General features: G+C 28.4%; 2 protein-coding genes across 4 annotated transcripts in view; one reads left to right on the top strand and one right to left on the bottom strand.

Annotated features, from left to right (window-relative positions):
• Nucleotides 1-18,770, top strand: part of 5-HT2beta (serotonin receptor) — a 119,405-nt gene that overhangs the window by 51,501 nt on the left and 49,134 nt on the right.
• On the bottom strand, nt 5,616-6,827 carry LOC100577331 (cell wall integrity and stress response component 1). Its single transcript, XM_003250089.4, has 2 exons — nt 6,707-6,827; nt 5,616-6,364 (listed from the first exon to the last, which is right to left on the bottom strand). Exons 1-2 carry the CDS (start codon nt 6,711-6,713, stop codon nt 5,634-5,636), a joined length of 738 nt encoding a protein of 245 aa, XP_003250137.2. The 5' UTR covers nt 6,714-6,827; the 3' UTR covers nt 5,616-5,633.

Raw genomic sequence — 18,770 nt, 5'->3', positions numbered from 1 at the left:
GATTTGTTTTTGAGAAAAATTTGTGTCAGATGTTGGATACGTTTCAAGCATTTTTAAGAATACAGTGTTTATTCTCACTGGTGAGACGAATATATCTTACATTTTTTTTAATTTCATCAATTAACCACTCATTTGTTACGATAATACAAAAATTACGATTTTTAATAGAAAGAATTGTTTCTAAACAATTAAAAAGAAAATATTATAAGAATATTACGTTTCAAATTGGTGGCTCAATATTTGAAAATACTCATTTATGAAATTTTATCAGTGGACAATGTTTTCCATTTAAATCTTGATTAAAAATATTTACATGTCCAAAATGATATAATTTATAATTTGATTCATTTGATAAGTTTGATTCAATAATTCATATACGAAAATTTGAACAAATTTCTATTTTACTAATTAACATATTAGGGAAAATAGATAAAAAAAAATTGTTCAACAATAGATATACACATTAATATAACTTCCTTTAATTTTCCACAATTCCAAATTCCATGTTACGAGATATCAAATATCTGATTTCATTAAATTTTCTGATTAAATAACTTCAACTTCAATGGCATTATACAAGTTCATTATAATTCAGATTCGTAGTTTCGATTCAAAGATAACTGCCAATGTGGAAAATCTTACATGATAATTCGTATTTCTCGTGTAGAGAATTATTCACAGAATCCATGGTAACTGGAACAATTATCATTGTGGATGACTATTTCTCTCAACTTTGCCTGCATGTCATACGATTTCAAGTTTGGTAAGTTTGACTTGCAAAACCATTTGTAAGGAGTTCGAGGAATTTCTCTGTGCTCATTATTCAAATGAACCGTCACGCGGGTGATATAAGGTGTAACACGTAAGCTGTCACGTATGAGATACACTTTTAATTAATCAAACGCAATGACTGTAATCTTTCCCAAATTAAATATTTTTTCAAAATCCATCATCGTTAAAACAATTACAAAAGATATTGAAATTAATGGATGGATTAATAATTTCTTTTGAAATAAAAATAAAATGAATTATAATATTTAAAGAATAATTATGGAGTATAATAGTGATTAGTAGTTCTTAATATTCCAAATTGAATTTTTTTTATAAATAACGTTATTTTTTTTTTTAAATGATTATATTTCAATGCTTTTATGAGAATGTATTTTTTTTCTTATTAATATTTGCAATAAGTTTTAAACAAGAATAGAAACTTGAAGAAATATAATGTAAAAAATGTGTTCTGAAAAAAATTAGAACTTCAGAGTTTTTAAAGCAAGATCTTAAAGATTAAAAGCAAATTTCATGTTTATTAAAAAAAAAAAAAATAACGATAATAAAGATAAAACTAATTATTCAATAATTATTCTATAACTAATCCAAAGCAATAGTGTATAAGAAATACAAGTTCCATTGAAGAAAATAATCGCACAATTTTTCTCTTCATCGTTTTATTAATCGATCGATCAAATTATAAATTTAAATCAATATCTTAAATTTAAACGCGACAATTCTATCTTTTTTCACGACGAATTACGGAATAATCAAGGGAAAGTAGATCAGGGAGACGTATCTTTATCATTGAACGTATCGAGTAACCTTTCGACCATGGGTTGAATACGTTGAAAGCACCGCTTTAACTCGCGTCTCGCTGATGGCGATGGTTATTAAAGTTCACGATATCGCTTTTACATGGCGACCCATCATCACTTTCGAATGGTTAACACGAAGCCCAACCTCGCGTTTCATCGTTAAAACGCGCATTTCCACCCCCTCCCCCTCCGTCCACCCTTTGAACGCGAGATCGAGGCAGAAGGGCTTGGGGGTGGCATAATTCTAATTGAAGGGACGGAACATCGGTTGACGACTGATAATCAGTAGGAAGATTGGTTCGGAATGGGGGAAATTGATTTCGAAACGAGAAAATAGAATCGTCTGTGTTTACGGAATGCCTATTGTGCTCGAGCACGACTCTCGAAGAAAGCAATCAAGGAAATGAAATTTTAAAGAGGAATCGATGAAAAAATGGAGAATAGGGATGAATGAAAATATCGTCGAGTTATTAGTATTGTTTTAATTTTTCTTGCTATTCTTTCCTTTGAATTAACGATGGGAACTAGGGGCGCAACAGAAATAAAAATTTGAAGTTGTGATTTGGGGTGGAATGAAATGATGGAGTGTAAGAGTGAAAATATAAAAGAAGAAATGAAATTGATTTATACTTTTATTTATTTTTTATTATTTCTTTGAGAATTAATGAAATAAGAATGGAATATTAGCATAATATCGAATTATCGTTATATTTTTCTTATTTTTCTCTCTTTTATGAATTAATGGAATAAAAGATGAGTTTGAATTTGTAACTTGTGATTTATTAAAAATTGAGAATAATGAGATAAAGTATGAGGATGGAAATATCGTCAAATTATCATTTTTTCTTTGTTATTACGAATTTCTTTTGTTTCTTTATGAATTGAAATGTGGTAGTCACAGACGAGAAATGAGAATTTAAGGTTTGTGATTTGTTAAAAATTAAACTAAAGTGAAATTCAATATTGTGAAATTTTATTAATTAATAAGATAGAATAAGAGATATTTTTAGAAAATAAAAAAATTGAGTAGATAAAAATATAAAAATATAAAAATATAAAAATATAAAAATATAAGAGCATAATAAAATTATTCTTTTACTTACTTTTTTATTATCTATAAATTTTGCAAATTAATAATACGACGAATTAGTACTCTGAATTAGAAAGTGGAAAAGCATTGTTATTCTTATCATATTCACTATCCTTTTAAATACCCCACAGATTTATTTAATCCTAGCTTATCAGCCAAGATATATAACACTTCATCTCGAAGTAAATTTGTTTTTATCTGATGATATAAATACAAATTCATGTATTCAAATATTTTTTATCGAACAAACAAAATACGATAGCAAGATCTCGAACAAAAATTAGTCAAGGAATCGTGTAAAAATGTTATTGTTATAATTCAATGCAATAATAACTGGAATAATAATTATAAATTCACTTGAAGCTTTTGTCATAAATCAATCTTGGTAATTATTTTTTCTATATTAAAAAGGAAAAATTTCGTGATATCTCGTGTTTTTTTAGGAGAATGTAATTAATCGTTGACGACTTTGAATAATAATCACTATTTATTATAATGGATGGAATCCATTTCGATGTGAATAACGAAACAACGTTGAAAAAAAGTACGGACAAGTTTATTGGAGGGATTGCATAATTGTTGCACACGGTGTGTCCCACGAGAAATTAAAACTTATACAGAATTCAGCCAGTTATCTCGAATAAAAAGGGTCATATGAGATTCTGGAATATTTGATATTTAATTTAATTTACGTAATCGTATATTTTTTTGGTTGCAATTTTATTTTATACATCGAGCAGGATTTTTTTCAAAAGTTAATTATATCATAATCGTGTCGTTGAATGTGTACAAAAAGATTATTCTTTCTTAAGCGGAGTCATATTATTTTTTTAATGTAATTTTAATTTTTTCTAAATAATAATAGTTTTTTTTATGAAAATTAATACATATTTCTTTCAAATAGCAAACGTATTAATTACATTTAATAAAAATAAAAATTGATTTTCACATTGTACATTCTATATTCTGTCAAAAAATTATTAATATCAATTTTTATTGGAATTATTTTTCAACATTATTATTAAAAAACAAGTAAGATATTCCAATTGTTCAAATTATTTTATTCGCTCTTTATATTATTTATCATTATATTTTACAATAGATAATGATACATTATTATATGGATATTATCCCATTAGCCAATTATGTCATTAATTTTACATTAAAGCTACGTATAATGAAGCGACGATTTATGCACGTATATTCTTTCCCCTTCTTCGTTTTTTTTTATTAAATCGTACGTTAATTGTTCATCTTTCATTCGTTTTCATAATGTTAATAAGTTCAGTGGTGAAATGTACGATTGTATCGGTAATATTGTAATTTAAAACGTAGGTTTATATCATTTTCTGTGCACTTTGATCTTTCCAACCAAGCCATTGGCGTTTCCAACACGTACACACGTATAAAACAAGTAATGACGCACATTTCGTGAATGGTTTTAATGGAAACGTGTTAAGTATAGTCGATTGAGGTATTGTGCATTATTTCCTAAACAAAACAACAATATTTCTTCAATAAAAATTATGAGATACTACGAAAGCGTGGTAATTTTTTCTTTTTAATACAATTTATTAAATAAAATTTTATTATCGAATTAATTTCTTAATAAAATATTACTCGTTAGAAGCTAAGAAGAACAATGCTTGTTTTACATAAATTACTATCTTTTAATATATACGTATGATGATATTAGATGTTGATACAGTTTGGAAGATAAAAAAACGCGGAAATTTGATATGTAAAAATATCGAATCGAAGCTTGTTTATTAAGCAATTGGAATTTGTATTAGATAAAGCGAGATGGAGATAGGCGAAAAGACACGATGTGACGAAGATAGAACTATCTAGATTAAATAAATATTTAATTTTCGGTCTAAGTTCGGTTAATTATTTTTTTTCATACGAGTGGTTCTACGATGATTCAGATATCGTATTAAACAGCAATAAAACTAATCTGATGAAATATTAACTAGAAGCGAAATACGTATTGACATAATTCAGAGATATTCTCAGAGACCATGGTCGAATTTCATTAGCATACGATGTCTGTAATCAATTTAATTAAATCGTGATATATAATATCGATGAATAAATTGATTTAATAATAATTTAATTTCTGTATTACTATGTAACGAGAATGAAGCGAAGAATTTTTATTAAAAAATTACCAACAATTCTTTAATTACTTATAATCGTAATTAAGATGTTCCTTAAATTATTCGAAATCTATTTTTAACCTTTCTTCACCTTTCTAATTCAAATTAAATTTACCTATATTTATATACACTCTACGTACTCTAATTATGAAAAACAATTTAGATTCCAGATAGATATCTCTAAAATGACATAACACTTTCACGCGATATTAAAAACCATTAGATTTAATGTCTCGGCATGATAAATGATGATAATAGTTTATAACGTGATATTTAGATGAGATAGACGATTTTTAAAACATGGGTTTTAATATTTCTAAGAAATGCTGTTAGTGCTGTTAACCTACATACCCTGTCGTAGATAAAAATTAAATTAATAAACTAAATTAAAGAGCAAAAATGAATAAGGCTATGCTAATATTTTATTATAAATTTAAATTGATAATTGATAAACTCTCTGATGATTATAGGAAGAGAAGAGAATCGGGGGGAAAAGCTAGAATCACTTTTTCTTTTCTCGCAATTTTGACAACATCCAATTATTTTTAATCCGCACGATTCAAATTGAAAGAAGAATGAAACATTGGTTAATCATTTTCCTCGGATTTGTGCAAAATAGGAGATCGAAATGAATAAAATTTTACTCGAATTATTTATTGAGTATAGTTTTACAAATATATCAGAATGATATACAAAAAATAAAAAACATGATTATTTTTTTTAAAACGCATGATCAATTTCTAATTATTCTTTTTCGAAAATTGGACGAATTATGAAAATGAAACGATCGTTTCTTTAAAAATGGAATAATTTTCGTGGGTAGATAATCTTTTGACAAGGAGGATAATGATTCGGTAAGTCACAGTTCTCGATTAATGGATTGAAAATGTGTCCTTCCAGGCATTTTTTAAGCGTCTTCTCTCCATTGATACATAAATAATATAAATTGCAGTTTGTTTCATGCGGTATACTTTTTCTCCCATTTTTTGGACACTTTGAAGTCGATGGTGTAGACGACGATGGTGTCGATGACGATGGTGTCGACGATGATGGTGTCGATGACGATGGTGTAGACGACGATGGTGTCGATGACGATGGTGTCGACGACGATGGTGTCGATGACGATAGTGTCGATGACGATGGTGTCGACGACGATGGTGTTAATGACGATGGTGTCGATGACGATGGTGTCGATGACGATGGTGTCGAGGACGATGATGTCGGTGGCGATGACGTCGATGGATTATTAATGTCGGGACAGTTTGTTAAATTGGGAACATTGAACGACCAATCGCAGACATTTTCTTTCGAATTCCAGACCAATCGATTTCCGTTGCCACGGTTTGGGCATTCTATTGGACATATCATTTTTGTGCATTTGTAAAAATTGTGACAGTTTTTCGGATCATTCATAAACATCACTTCGGTAGAATCTTCCGTTGGACAATCAATGTATCGAACGCAATTAGACTTTTTTGAAGTGTGTGCCGCTGCCAAGGAGATGATAACAAACGACAGATATAAACCTGAAAATTTGCAAAGAACAAATATTATTAAATTTGTTGAATTATTGGTATCGGCATATTTATAGCTATCGTCTGGTAACTTTTGTAACGTCTGTTTGGTAACTTTTCTTCTAGTAACACAAGTTAGAATTAAACATGGATATATTTCGTAACGAGTTGAGTGGAGTTAAGCACTCGTTTCCACTATGCAATCAATAAATGTTTTGATACTTCTGTACCAAAAATTAAAGGAAATTTCTCTATGAATATTGATCTTGGATAAAAATAATTGTAAAACGATGAAGGACGTAACGAAGTTTAAAATGATTGTGCTTGTATACCGAGAAGAAGATATTCACTTACCTTTCATTTTTAATAATAGCTGATCTGAATTTAAGAAGTAAAAAATATTGTTATTGCTTGTCACAAGGCAAATTAACAAATTGTAAAGGTATCGACTCGATTTTTATAGTTGGCCTCATTAACATATCTCTTATCTTATCACGAGTAATATGTTCTCTCGTTTCATTTAACATGTATTGCGTTAGCGGAATTTTGTTTATTCTTCATTATTTTTTTTCTCTTTCTTTATATTTGAAAGTTGATTTCTTTTATTAAATGAATATTTGCATTGTCACAAAACTTATAATTTATCGATCTATTTCTATATGATATATAGTTTCAGATACATATATCACTTTAATAGAAAACAGATGTGGATATGATGAAATGTATCTTGGCAATAATTAATTTAAATATAACTTTTATTAATTTCAAACTTTTCATAATTATCATAATAAATTTATAATATAAGAATGAAAAATATTATAATCGACGATATAAAAGCAAAACGACAAAATGAAAAAAAAAAATCTGTTTAAAAATAATATTTTTAATATTAATATTTAATTTTTTCAAACCCAAATTTAGAAATTCTGCGCGTTCTCTCGATTATTCGTAGAAACAAAATCGCCGCTTTGACGGCGGCTCAAAGGGATTTCACAATTCTAACTGCTAGTTCGCCATGATCATCGCGATATTTGACCCTTCGTTTTCATTGAAATTTCAAAGCGACAAATCGAATTGAATGTTGGCAGGCTGCAGCTTTCAATTAAAGCAAATCACAAAGATGCGTAAACAAACGCTTGTATTAAACATTGGACGTGACAATTGGGGGCGCGAGACGTGATAATAGAAAAGCTTTGTAACAATAGAAGATCGAAAAATATACGATATTAAATATGAGAACTTTGTTGCAAAGCTATTATATATTTGCTCGTTTGTTGGATCGAAATTTCCAATGGATAAAATCATTTTGAACTTGAAGATTGTTTTTATCAACAGATATATTGTTCTTTTTTATAATTTAATTTAAACTGTTAATTTAAAAATTCACCTACTTGTCTTATAAAAAAAATAATTTTCACCATTTGTTGATTTTTCCCTTTCAACCAACTTTTATTTTTTCGATATATTTATAATTAATTCATCTTTAAATATTAAATTTCCCTCTCCTCCTCATCATTTAATCGAAAGATTATCAATTAATTTATAATTCGTGTAATCTTCCTGCAAAACTTTTCGTATCATCGAATTTTCACTCGTTAAACTTCTTTCGAAAATTTCGACAACTCAAAGGGTTTAACTCTTTTTCTTCGAGTTATCGAGATAGGATCCACTTCACGTGGAATCATATGTTCCAGAAGTTCGCGTGTACACCGCCAGGTTAAAATCGGACGTGTATTCAGCTCAGGAAGCTCGTGGCCTGTGGAAACGCCTTTCACGTCGAAACTAGCACTCTTAAAACGATACCGTTTCTTTATCTTCGTTGGAAAAACTCTCCGTGGTTTGGTTGGGTCTGGTAATAAGGGTATGTAATAAGATTTTAGTATCTGCGAGTGAGTCGTATGGCGAGAAATGTTTCTCGAGAGAGGTTTAAACTTTTCTAGAAGCAATAAAGATATAATCTGTGCAAACTGTGGTTCGATCGATCGATAAAATTCAGGATTAAGATGTTCTCCTGTTTATCAATTTATTTTCTTCATTTTTCTTTTTTCTCTTCTATCTGAATTAAGTTTAACTTTTTTTCATATTTTTGCATATAAGAACTTTCGTTTGTTCGTTTTGGCCTAATAATAACCTGTAACATGGTATACTTAATTTACATATTATTCGTTAAAACTTAGATTCGAATAAAATGAGGTTAATCGTCAATTAGTGGTTCCATTCATTATTTAAGAACAAATATACGATCAACAAACCTTGATATATTCATCAATTTGAATAAATAAATATATAAGTGAAAAATATAACAAAGTTCAGCAAACAAGTTCAACTCCATTTATTTTCGATAATAAATATCGATCGAAATAAATGAAAAAAACGAAACTAGTCCAGCAAAGATAAAATTAGACAAGGGTTAATATCTGAAGTCTACGTTGACGAAGCGGTATGGCGTGGAGTGCATGGAGAAAGTTTGAAAATGTTCGCAACTACGGACCAAGTTTTCGAGAACGCTGTCACACAGTGTACAAAGGAACGTTCACCAACGACCCTGACTTTGGTCCTTCCTCTCCGCATCTAGTAGTCGTTCCGCTAGTCGACTACATATTGCAACAGGCGGCGCAGCGTGACGCTGCTACATTATTAAGAAGTTAGTGTAACGCGACGAAGACATCGTCCCTCGTGGATGCAGCTGGAAGTTGCTCTTCATCGTCAGGAAAATCCAATAATCGAAAGTAAATTAACCTAACTTTTTCTTCTTCTTCTTCTTTTCTTTTCTTTTTTTTTTACCGACCGAGCAATTCCACATCTCTTGCAAGAAACGCAAGAAACTCGAAATTCGTGAAATCGACTTAAGGGGGTAGGTAGTTACAAATGACGCTTTGTTCTTCGTGGAATTGAAATTGGAACGGAGATAATGGGAGGAGGAGGAGGAGGAAGGATTCTGGAGAGTGATGGAAAGTTTCTGAGGAGGAGAGGAGTGTGATTGTTACTGAGGATTTTTGGAAGGAATGGAAATTTTTATCAGGGAATTGTGGGGAAGTGGTTTCTTGATTTTCTAACTACCAGATTGGTTATAAACGATTCGTTTTTAATAGAATTGAAGTTGGAATGAAGGGTAATGAGAGGAGGAGGAAGAAGGATCGTGGAGAGTTTGGCGGAAAATTTCTGAGGGAGAGGAGTTTGTAAAGTAGTTGCGGGGATGGTAAGATGGAAGAGGAATCCTACCTGCAAGATTCGATTCTTCGATTCAAAGTAATTTGCTTAAACGCGAGACAAAATGAATTATTAATCATCTCTGATTATTATTTTCAAAGGATACAAATTAAACTTGAATCTCCAGCATCAAACTCTACGGAATGGTGGAAACTGGAGAAAATTTCGTGCATCCCTTTAACGTTTCTATTTCATTTATATTCTGCGCCGCTTCACTGGAGGGCATTCAAGCCATGGTTCACTTGTTTATCCTTTATTAAAGTGGCGCTGAAAATATTTCGTTTCGAAAAATAAAAAATTCGTCTCGTTTCGAAATACTAAATAATTTGGAACGAGGTATCGAATTTTCTTGGCCTCGAAACGACATCGAGAAATATTTTACAAATCTTATAATAACTGAATAACGAAGAATTGACGCGAAGAAACGTGGAATTATCAACGAACTGTCAAAATTGATGAATCTTGCATATTCATGGATCTGGATTATCATTGTTTATGCACGATACTGCAACGCGTTATTATTAATGTATTCCCCTTTGTCTACCGATTTTCCCGCCAAATTTTTAAATTTCTTTTGCGTATCGTGTTCAATTGCTTCGTTTTCCGTCCAACGAAAAGACGATTTTTAATTTGAGAAATTATTAGAAAAAGTGTATAGGAAAAGATTGATTGAAAAGCTAGGAATCTTAATTTTTCGTTGATTTTAATCCATTACGTACAAATTTCACGAAGAAAAGAATAAATATAGACACGTTCGTGCAAATTAAAATAATAACGAGGAGTAATATTTCTGACTCGAGGATTTAAGGATTTGAATACGTTGTCTGATCATATATAGATATGTTCCACTTGAAATAAATAGAAGGTATATTTTTTCTTTTGAAGTAGAGGATATTTTTAACTGTGCTAAGAGTATCTATTAAATCGTACAATAAATCCAAAGCTTAATATTAATATATGTAGACAAATATATACAATATTTACATATATTGTTTAAAGATAAAAATATATATTAATACATCACAAAGAAACGCAACAAGACTATTATTATACTTAACAAGCATATCATTATTTTTCTGAATAAAAACTAATATTAATAACAATATTAAAAATCACTAATCCTTTTAATTTAACTTCTAATGTAATCGATATACATGGATTAATAACAGAATAAATATCATGTTCCATTGTACATAATTTATATATTGTGAAAAAGAATTGTTGCATCGTAGTAATAAATTGTGGACATTTAATGCTCACAGTTTTATTTTGAAAATAGAGTAAAGTAAAATGAGCAATATTTCGTCGACCAGTGGTTTATAACATCGGCCAGTCGTCTATTCGACGATCTATTTCTGAATTTGTCAGGGCAAATATCTCCTGGGTCAATAACCGAACGGAATTATAGGTATTCAGGGTTGCATCTCTCTCTCTCTGTCTCTCTCTCTGTCAGGTATCGATGTATCGAACTATATTTCAACCGCTGAATCGTGGTTGAACATCCTTTATTTTGACGAGACGAAACGAGCGAATTGGAGAAAGGATTTCGAGGGATTATTTTTTTACGAGTATTAGCCTCGAGTAAGGGACGTGATTTCTTTTTTACATCTCCATTCGTTGCACGAATTCATTGACGAATTCTGTAAGAGGTATTTAACGGGGGATAAAATTTCGAATTTTATTTTATTTCCAACTTAAAAGAAATGGCAACCATTTCTTTCCTCTGCGAAAAATAAATAATCTCCACGGTGTCGTCTTTTTCGAGCGATATAACAACAATGAACGATCAAAAGATCATCACGACAATATCTATAAGCCGGATCAAAGGATTTATATCGCGAAACTCGTCGCATGCACAATTTTACATCTACTGTGTTAACAAAGTTTCGTTGTGTGCGCGAGTGTTGTCAAACAAGCTACGTTTCACAGCCGAAACTGTAACCGCGTAAACCTTGTGCCAGCACCAATTTGATGCGGTCTGTTTTCGTTCGGTGCTAACAACCTTAATGGATTTACACAGATTTGCGCGGTGCGCAAAATTTTCCGGTGTTTACAATATCGTACGCGTTTCAATTTGCCCGGCTAATTATCACGTGAAACCGGAAACCGTCTAACTTCATTTGGAAAATTGGAATTATCACACGATAATTTTCCAGATAAGCAATTCGAACATTTATGCGTTATTATTGTCCGATCTGTTGACAATTTAAGGGAAAATGTGTTGATATATATTGATACATAATTCAGTGATTCATCGATCGAGAGATAGTGTATGCAGTAAAAAAGAAAAAGAATAAATACAATTTGAGACTTGGATCAAGTTTTTCTTCGAATCAAGCTATTCTATATTTCTTTCATTTAAATTTTTCATCGAATAGAAGATTATTTTACGTGTGGAAATAAATAAAAACGATAGATTTTTTAGAAAAAAATTGAATTTGAATTGAAAATTTTATTTTCTGGAAAATAGATTAATTTTTAAGTGGGAAAAAATTTGTTTCGTATTTTTCTTTTTTTTCTTTTTTTGACTGGTATCTGAATATTGTGTTAGATGATGCACAGTTTAAAATGATAGATTTGTATGATGTCGCTTTTTTAAAATTTTCACTTTTCGCTAATCGCGAATAACGGGATCGTATTACTATCGATTTGTTATCGAAATAAACGAGAGACACGGGCGAGGAGATGGAGGACAAATAAAAAGCGGGGTAAATAAATTATTGATCAAAAAATATAGGACGATTTATCGCGATGTTTGTCAATTCTCTGTCTATATAAAACTGGTAAAACCATCAACTGCATTTTTGATACGTTATGCATTCAATTTCACACCTAAAATGTAGTATCTGATTTCTCTTTTTTTTTGAACATTAATGAAAATATTGTTTTATTGTTGTATAAAAATGAAACAAAAAATAAATGGAGATTCGCGCATATAATAATAAAAAATGGATTTAAAATTTAGATCTATATCTGTATAAATTTTATTATCATTGGTATTTTATTGACAAAAACAGAAACGAGAGATGTTAGAGCAATAAAAAAAGATGTTAATGCAATAATGAAAGCACCATCAGTGCTTATATCATTAATCTTTTTTTTCACGTTCGATCAAAATACGTTCGGTCATCACGATGAATTATTCGTTATATTCTTTGAATATTTTTACATGAAAAAGGTGGATCGTTATCTATAAACGGTATTTCATCACTGGTTAACAACGTCAAAGGATTATTGTTCCTTTTGGGAAACATATTATCGATAAAATATCGAATAAAAAAATAATTTTAACTCCATCAAAAAATTTTCATTAGAATTTCATTAGAATTTCACTGGACCTGCTAGAATAGAATCCACCCTTCAAAGGTAGATCTACATAAATACCTTACATCAAGAAAGAAGTTTTATAACAATATTTAAATAAATAAACAAAAGTGATATAAATACGAAATTTATATCTACTTGTGATATTATTTTTTCCATTATAATTGAATATTTTAGATGAACATAATTTTTTATTTGTAATTAAATATGAATATAGTATATTTATAGTTAAATGTCAATAAATATTGTTAATAAATGTTTTCGTGCAGATTATCGAAAAATTGTAACACGATTTCAAAAGAGATTACATAAATTGTCGCGATCTGGAAACGTCTGCGCAACCAGCTTCTTAAATTGCAGAATAATTTCTTGCTCGAGAGCTTAAAGGTAACGAGATTCTGAAATTGCAGGTTAACTGAGCCATTATGGTCTTTGGAATAGCCAGATCCGTGAATTACGGGATAAATACTTTGAAATTGCAAAGAGGGTGCATTCTTGAAAATCGGTGATGAACGAATTTCGATGAGCTCGACTTATAGCGCGAGAATGATTTATTATCGAAAGAATCTTGACATCAAAAGATCTTGAATAGATCAAAGTTGACGTTAAATATTATTAAAATTATTATACAGAAAATTTAATTATGCAAAAATTTTTTTAATTTAGTTGGATGAAATTTTTGAATTCTTTGTGATAATTGTTTATAATTCGATACACATTTTTAAAATAATATAACAATTATTACAATTATTTAAAAATTGTTAATTTTAACAATTGCTCTGAATTAGATATTTTAAAATATGTCGATGATATATATGATTCTTTTTTTGTATATGATTGCAGGATTAAATAATATTGAGTGCTATTATAATATTGAATATTGTTTGCAAACAAATTATATCAATAAAGAAGTAATTTTTTTTATTCTATTTAATAATTTCTTTTCTATACATAAAGTTAATTATCAATAATAAGAAATAAATGAATTTTACTTGTATAATAATTTTTTATTGGTATTTAAATGTTAATTTAAATTTCTTGAAAGAGAATATCATAATTAACGAGAAGATTTAACAGTTTAATGACTTTAATTAATTTTTACGAATGTTCCGCTCGTTGAACGTTTTTAACATTTCCAATAAGGAGATAATATAGTGACAAAATGTAAAAATGAAAATTTATGGAACATAAACATAAATGAATAATTAATTATAGAAATACTATACTGTTTTTCATAAATCAAATAAGGAAAGGATATTTCAAGTCATAAGATTTTACATTCTGAATAATTCTTCGTGCTAACATTTGATAAAAAATTAATTTTTAATATTTAAACAATATTTAGAAAAACTTTAATATTAATTTTATTTCTAACTTTTTCAATTTAGTTTTTATACAGCATTTAGTATCTGTAGACGAACTACTGTACATTTAGTTCATGTACAACTAATAATATGTATATACCTTGCAAATTTCTACAATAATGGATCTCTGTGAGGTTTAACTTTATCTCAAAACTTTTCTTACCTATCATCTTTACGTGTCTTATAAAACAGTTCAATTTTTACACAGTTTACGACGATCCTTTACAAAATATCTAAAGTTACTAAAGTTAGAACTGTGCTCAAAGTTGAGGATAAAAATGAGTTTTATTCATCCTTTTGTCAGTCTGTTAAAAATACTTTGCTTAAAAAAAAAAACAAAGTTTCATGTTATTTCCATAAAAAAAAAATTAACCAGTTAATAATAATCAATAAAAAAATTATTATTATAAAATATTTTAAAGAAATTCAAATATTAAATTATTTCCTAAATTAATTTAATAGTCATTGTTAAAAAATATTAATATAATGTTCTTTACAAATTAATAAAAATTTAAAAAGAAATTCAATATATATGCACTTACAAAAAATAGCTATGTCATTCTCTTCTGAAATTCTGAAGCATTACAATAAAAAGAAGAAACGTAGAATTATCAATTTTATTAAGATTACCGGCAACAAAACATTTAAAATTATACATCAATAAAATATTCAAATTATTTTATTCATCCTGAACATCATGTATAAATTTATCATATATTTAATACTTTGAGAAACTATATACATAAATAAAAAATTCCCTAAATAACAAGTTCAATACGCATTTCAAATGTAAATCCGCATTCTCAGAAGATCCAAAGAATTCGCAAGTAGACACCACGGATCAAAGAAAAGTCCGGAAACTGAAGGAAGGATGATAAAATGGCGGTTTCAAGAAGTCGGCTTTTGATTCCAAATCGTCACGAATCGTTTTTCAAACTTTTCTCTCGCGCGAAATTCTCAAGTAAAGTATTTTTAAATCGATGAGAAATAATAATCGAAACGTTTGTCGAGTTAATAATAGGTTATCTTTTTCAATTTAGGGCCGGCTTCCTCTTCTCATCATTCGAGTCGCACGAAAAGACGGACGTGACAAGTGAAATGAAACTCTTTTGCGTCGTATTAAACGACTTTAAATGATTTCCACGCCGAGCAGGTGCGCGAAAACGAGAAATTAAATTTCGTCTCTATCCGAACGCGAGATAGATTCGAGGCCGGAAGGCGAAATTAAAATTTCTCGCGTGAAATAATACGTTCGATTCATATTTTTTCGATCTTATTTCCTCGATCTTTCTTCTTATTTTGCAGAAAGTTTTGTTTTTCGTGAATTTCTTTGAAATGAGAATTTTTACAAATTATGATACTCCGATTTTATTATTAAATTATTGTATAAGAAGTGATTGAATTTTTAATATAAGAATTATATTTGTTGCAATTGATTTGAACAATTTAATTGATTGTTATTAATGATTCTTAATGGTAATTTAATTTTTTGTAATTGTATTCGTGTTGTTGAGTTTTCATATTAATAACAGATTATTTATTTCGATGCAATCTTTTTAAAAGTTCTAATAATGTTGATCTTTTTTTACAAATTATATTGAATTTTAAAAGAACATTCGAATTTTTGAATAGTTTATACAGTTGGATTAAAATTTTGTCCTATCTGGTGCCATTAAAATGTTATACGCGTAACGAAATGAGAAGGAATAAAAAAAAGAATAAGCATAAGACACTTTTACGATTTCAATATCCATTTTCATCGATAGATATGCATGTACTTGAGGAAAATCATAAAATTATACGATTTTCTATAATTTTTTCTCGGAATTTCCAAAAATATTTAAAAAAATTTTGTTATACGATCAAATAAAAAAGCAAGATTTTCGAACGATTATTTCCTATCATACTTTAATATCCAGTTAATATTTCTTATTTTTATTTTTACACAATTTATTGTATGATGGGTGGACAATAAGTCGACAAAATATCGACAAACAATCAAAGATATCTTGAAAATTAATTCTATCGATGGAAAAAAAAATGCATAAAAATATATCTGGTTACGAGTTTAATCCACTTTCGGTATATTTGTTTTATCACAACATGAAAACGTCTATGAACATAAAATTGGCACGTTATACGTCACCCTAATAGCGTGAGAGAAGGTATTACGTTCTTTAAGGCGATTGCTCTTGGAAATTACAAAGTAATGCTAAGTTATCACGATGTTCCTGTTCTATAGAAATTTTTACATAAAAATTGAAAAAGAGAAATATCTCCACAATTAAAAAAAAAAAAAAAAAAAAAAGAAAGCAGTCTCAACTCTTCGCTCGAATATTCCTATAAAAAGTGACAAAAAATTTCCCATCAGAATCAATTGTTTTATCCATAAAAAACTATCATCAAAAGAGTCATTATATTCCTCGTTTTAAAAAATAGAAAATTCTCTGATGTATTCGAGTTATCGAATGTTTAAAAACATATTTCGTAATCAAATAAATTAAATTTAAAGTTTGACACATACGAAACATTTGACTTGTGATATTTAATTACAACATTTCGTACAGAGATGGCGTTAGAGGTACTGTTTTAACATTCTTAAGTATTTACAAAAGGAACTTGTACTAAATTTCTATACCATAATATTTACGTACTGTATTACATAGAATTATATACATTGGCACGTATAATTTACATTATTAGATTAAGAACAAAATTTCTTACATTTTTGATATTTACAATGTCTTTCACAATCTTCATTCGTTACTTTTCGTAATAATTTAATTTATTAATTGAACTCGCGTAAGTGATTTCTTTTCAAAATTGATTGGTGATATTGGTGATAAATGCTTCTCAAATCTGCGAAATATATCTCGAGAAATGATTAAAAGTCGAACTCGCTGTTGGAATTATTTATATTCAAACATTTCTCATTTATTTTTATTATCACGATTCACTTTGTCGTTTGTAATTGCGGGCCATAAATTCGACGTTTCCTTTTACGCGGCGTCGCATGAAACGAATAATTGTTTCGTAGAAAATGGGAATACGTTTAATTTTAATGATCGTCGAGTGGCGAATACGAAACACCTCTCCCACGACAAAAGAAAATAAAATACGAATCTCTACGATATTGCCACGTTTTCGAATATGCACAATATTCTTTCGAGTTCGAATTATACATGATTATACATTAAATATACTGTTTTATTAGTGTTAGTGTTAATGTTTTGGATATTTTGTAATTTATCCAGAAGAAGATATATTTGGTGTATGTGAGAGACGAATATTGGCAAAATGAATAAATTATGTATAGGGGAGAGTGCAAAACTCAATTCGTTTTCGATCATTCAACAGCAAACAAGAAGAACAAGAAAATTCGCTTGATAATAAAAATAATTTTAATTTTAATGTAATTTTAATCAAATTTGTGTATTTAGAGCATAATGTATTACAGGTAAACTATTTTTTTCTTTTTTGATAACAAAAAATATCTTCGAGTATTTTAAAATAGAATTTTAATATAGAATTCTGCTCTATTTTTTTTTTGCACCATTGTCAAGAAAATAAATAAAAATTTATTTCTTAATATTCTTTTCAGATTGATTTCATTTTTAGAGAACAAGAAGAACAAGAAAATTCGCTTGACCCAGATAATTTTAATTTTAATCCAAATTTGTATATTTAGAGCATAATGTATTACACATAAACTATTTTTTTTTTTTTTTTGATGATAGAAAATATCTTCGAGTATTTTAAAATGGAATTTTAATATAGAAGAATTCTGCTCTATTTTTTTTTTTGCACCATTGTCAAGAAAATAAATAAAAATTAATTTCTTAATATTCTTTTCAGATTGATTTCATTTTTAGAGAACAAGAAGAACAAGAAAATTTGCTTGACCCAAATAATTTTAATTTTAATCCAAATTTGTGTATTTAGAACATAATATATTACATATAAACTATTTTTTTTTCTTTTTTTTGATGATAGGAAATATCTTCGAGTATTTTAAAATAGAATTTTAATATAGAAGAATTCTGCTCTATTTTTTTTTTTTTTTTTGCACCATTGTCAAGAAAATAAATAAAAATTAATTTCTTAATATTCTTTTCAGATTGATTTCATTTTTAGAGAACAAGAAGAACAAGAAAATTTGCTTGACCCAAATAATTTTAATTTTAATCCAAATTTGTGTATTTAGAACATAATATATTACATATAAACTATTTTTTTTTCTTTTTTTTGATGATAGGAAATATCTTCGAGTATTTTAAAATAGAATTTTAATATAGAAGAATTCTGCTCTATTTTTTTTTTTTTTTTTGCATCATTGTCAAGAAAATAAATAAAAATTGATTTCTTAATATTCTTTTCAGATTGATTTCATTTTTAGAGAACAAGAAGAACAAGAAAATTCGCTTGACCCAGATAATTTTAATTTTAATCCAAATTTGTATATTTAGAGCATAATGTATTACACATAAACTATTTTTTTTTTTTGATGATAGAAAATATCT

The sequence above is a fragment of the Apis mellifera genome, linkage group LG10, assembly GCF_003254395.2.
Source record: "Apis mellifera strain DH4 linkage group LG10, Amel_HAv3.1, whole genome shotgun sequence".
In the NCBI taxonomy this organism is placed as follows: Eukaryota; Metazoa; Arthropoda; class Insecta; order Hymenoptera; family Apidae; genus Apis; species Apis mellifera.
The sequence above is the reverse complement of the archived record's forward strand: the minus strand, read 5'-3'. Positions and strand labels throughout refer to the sequence as shown.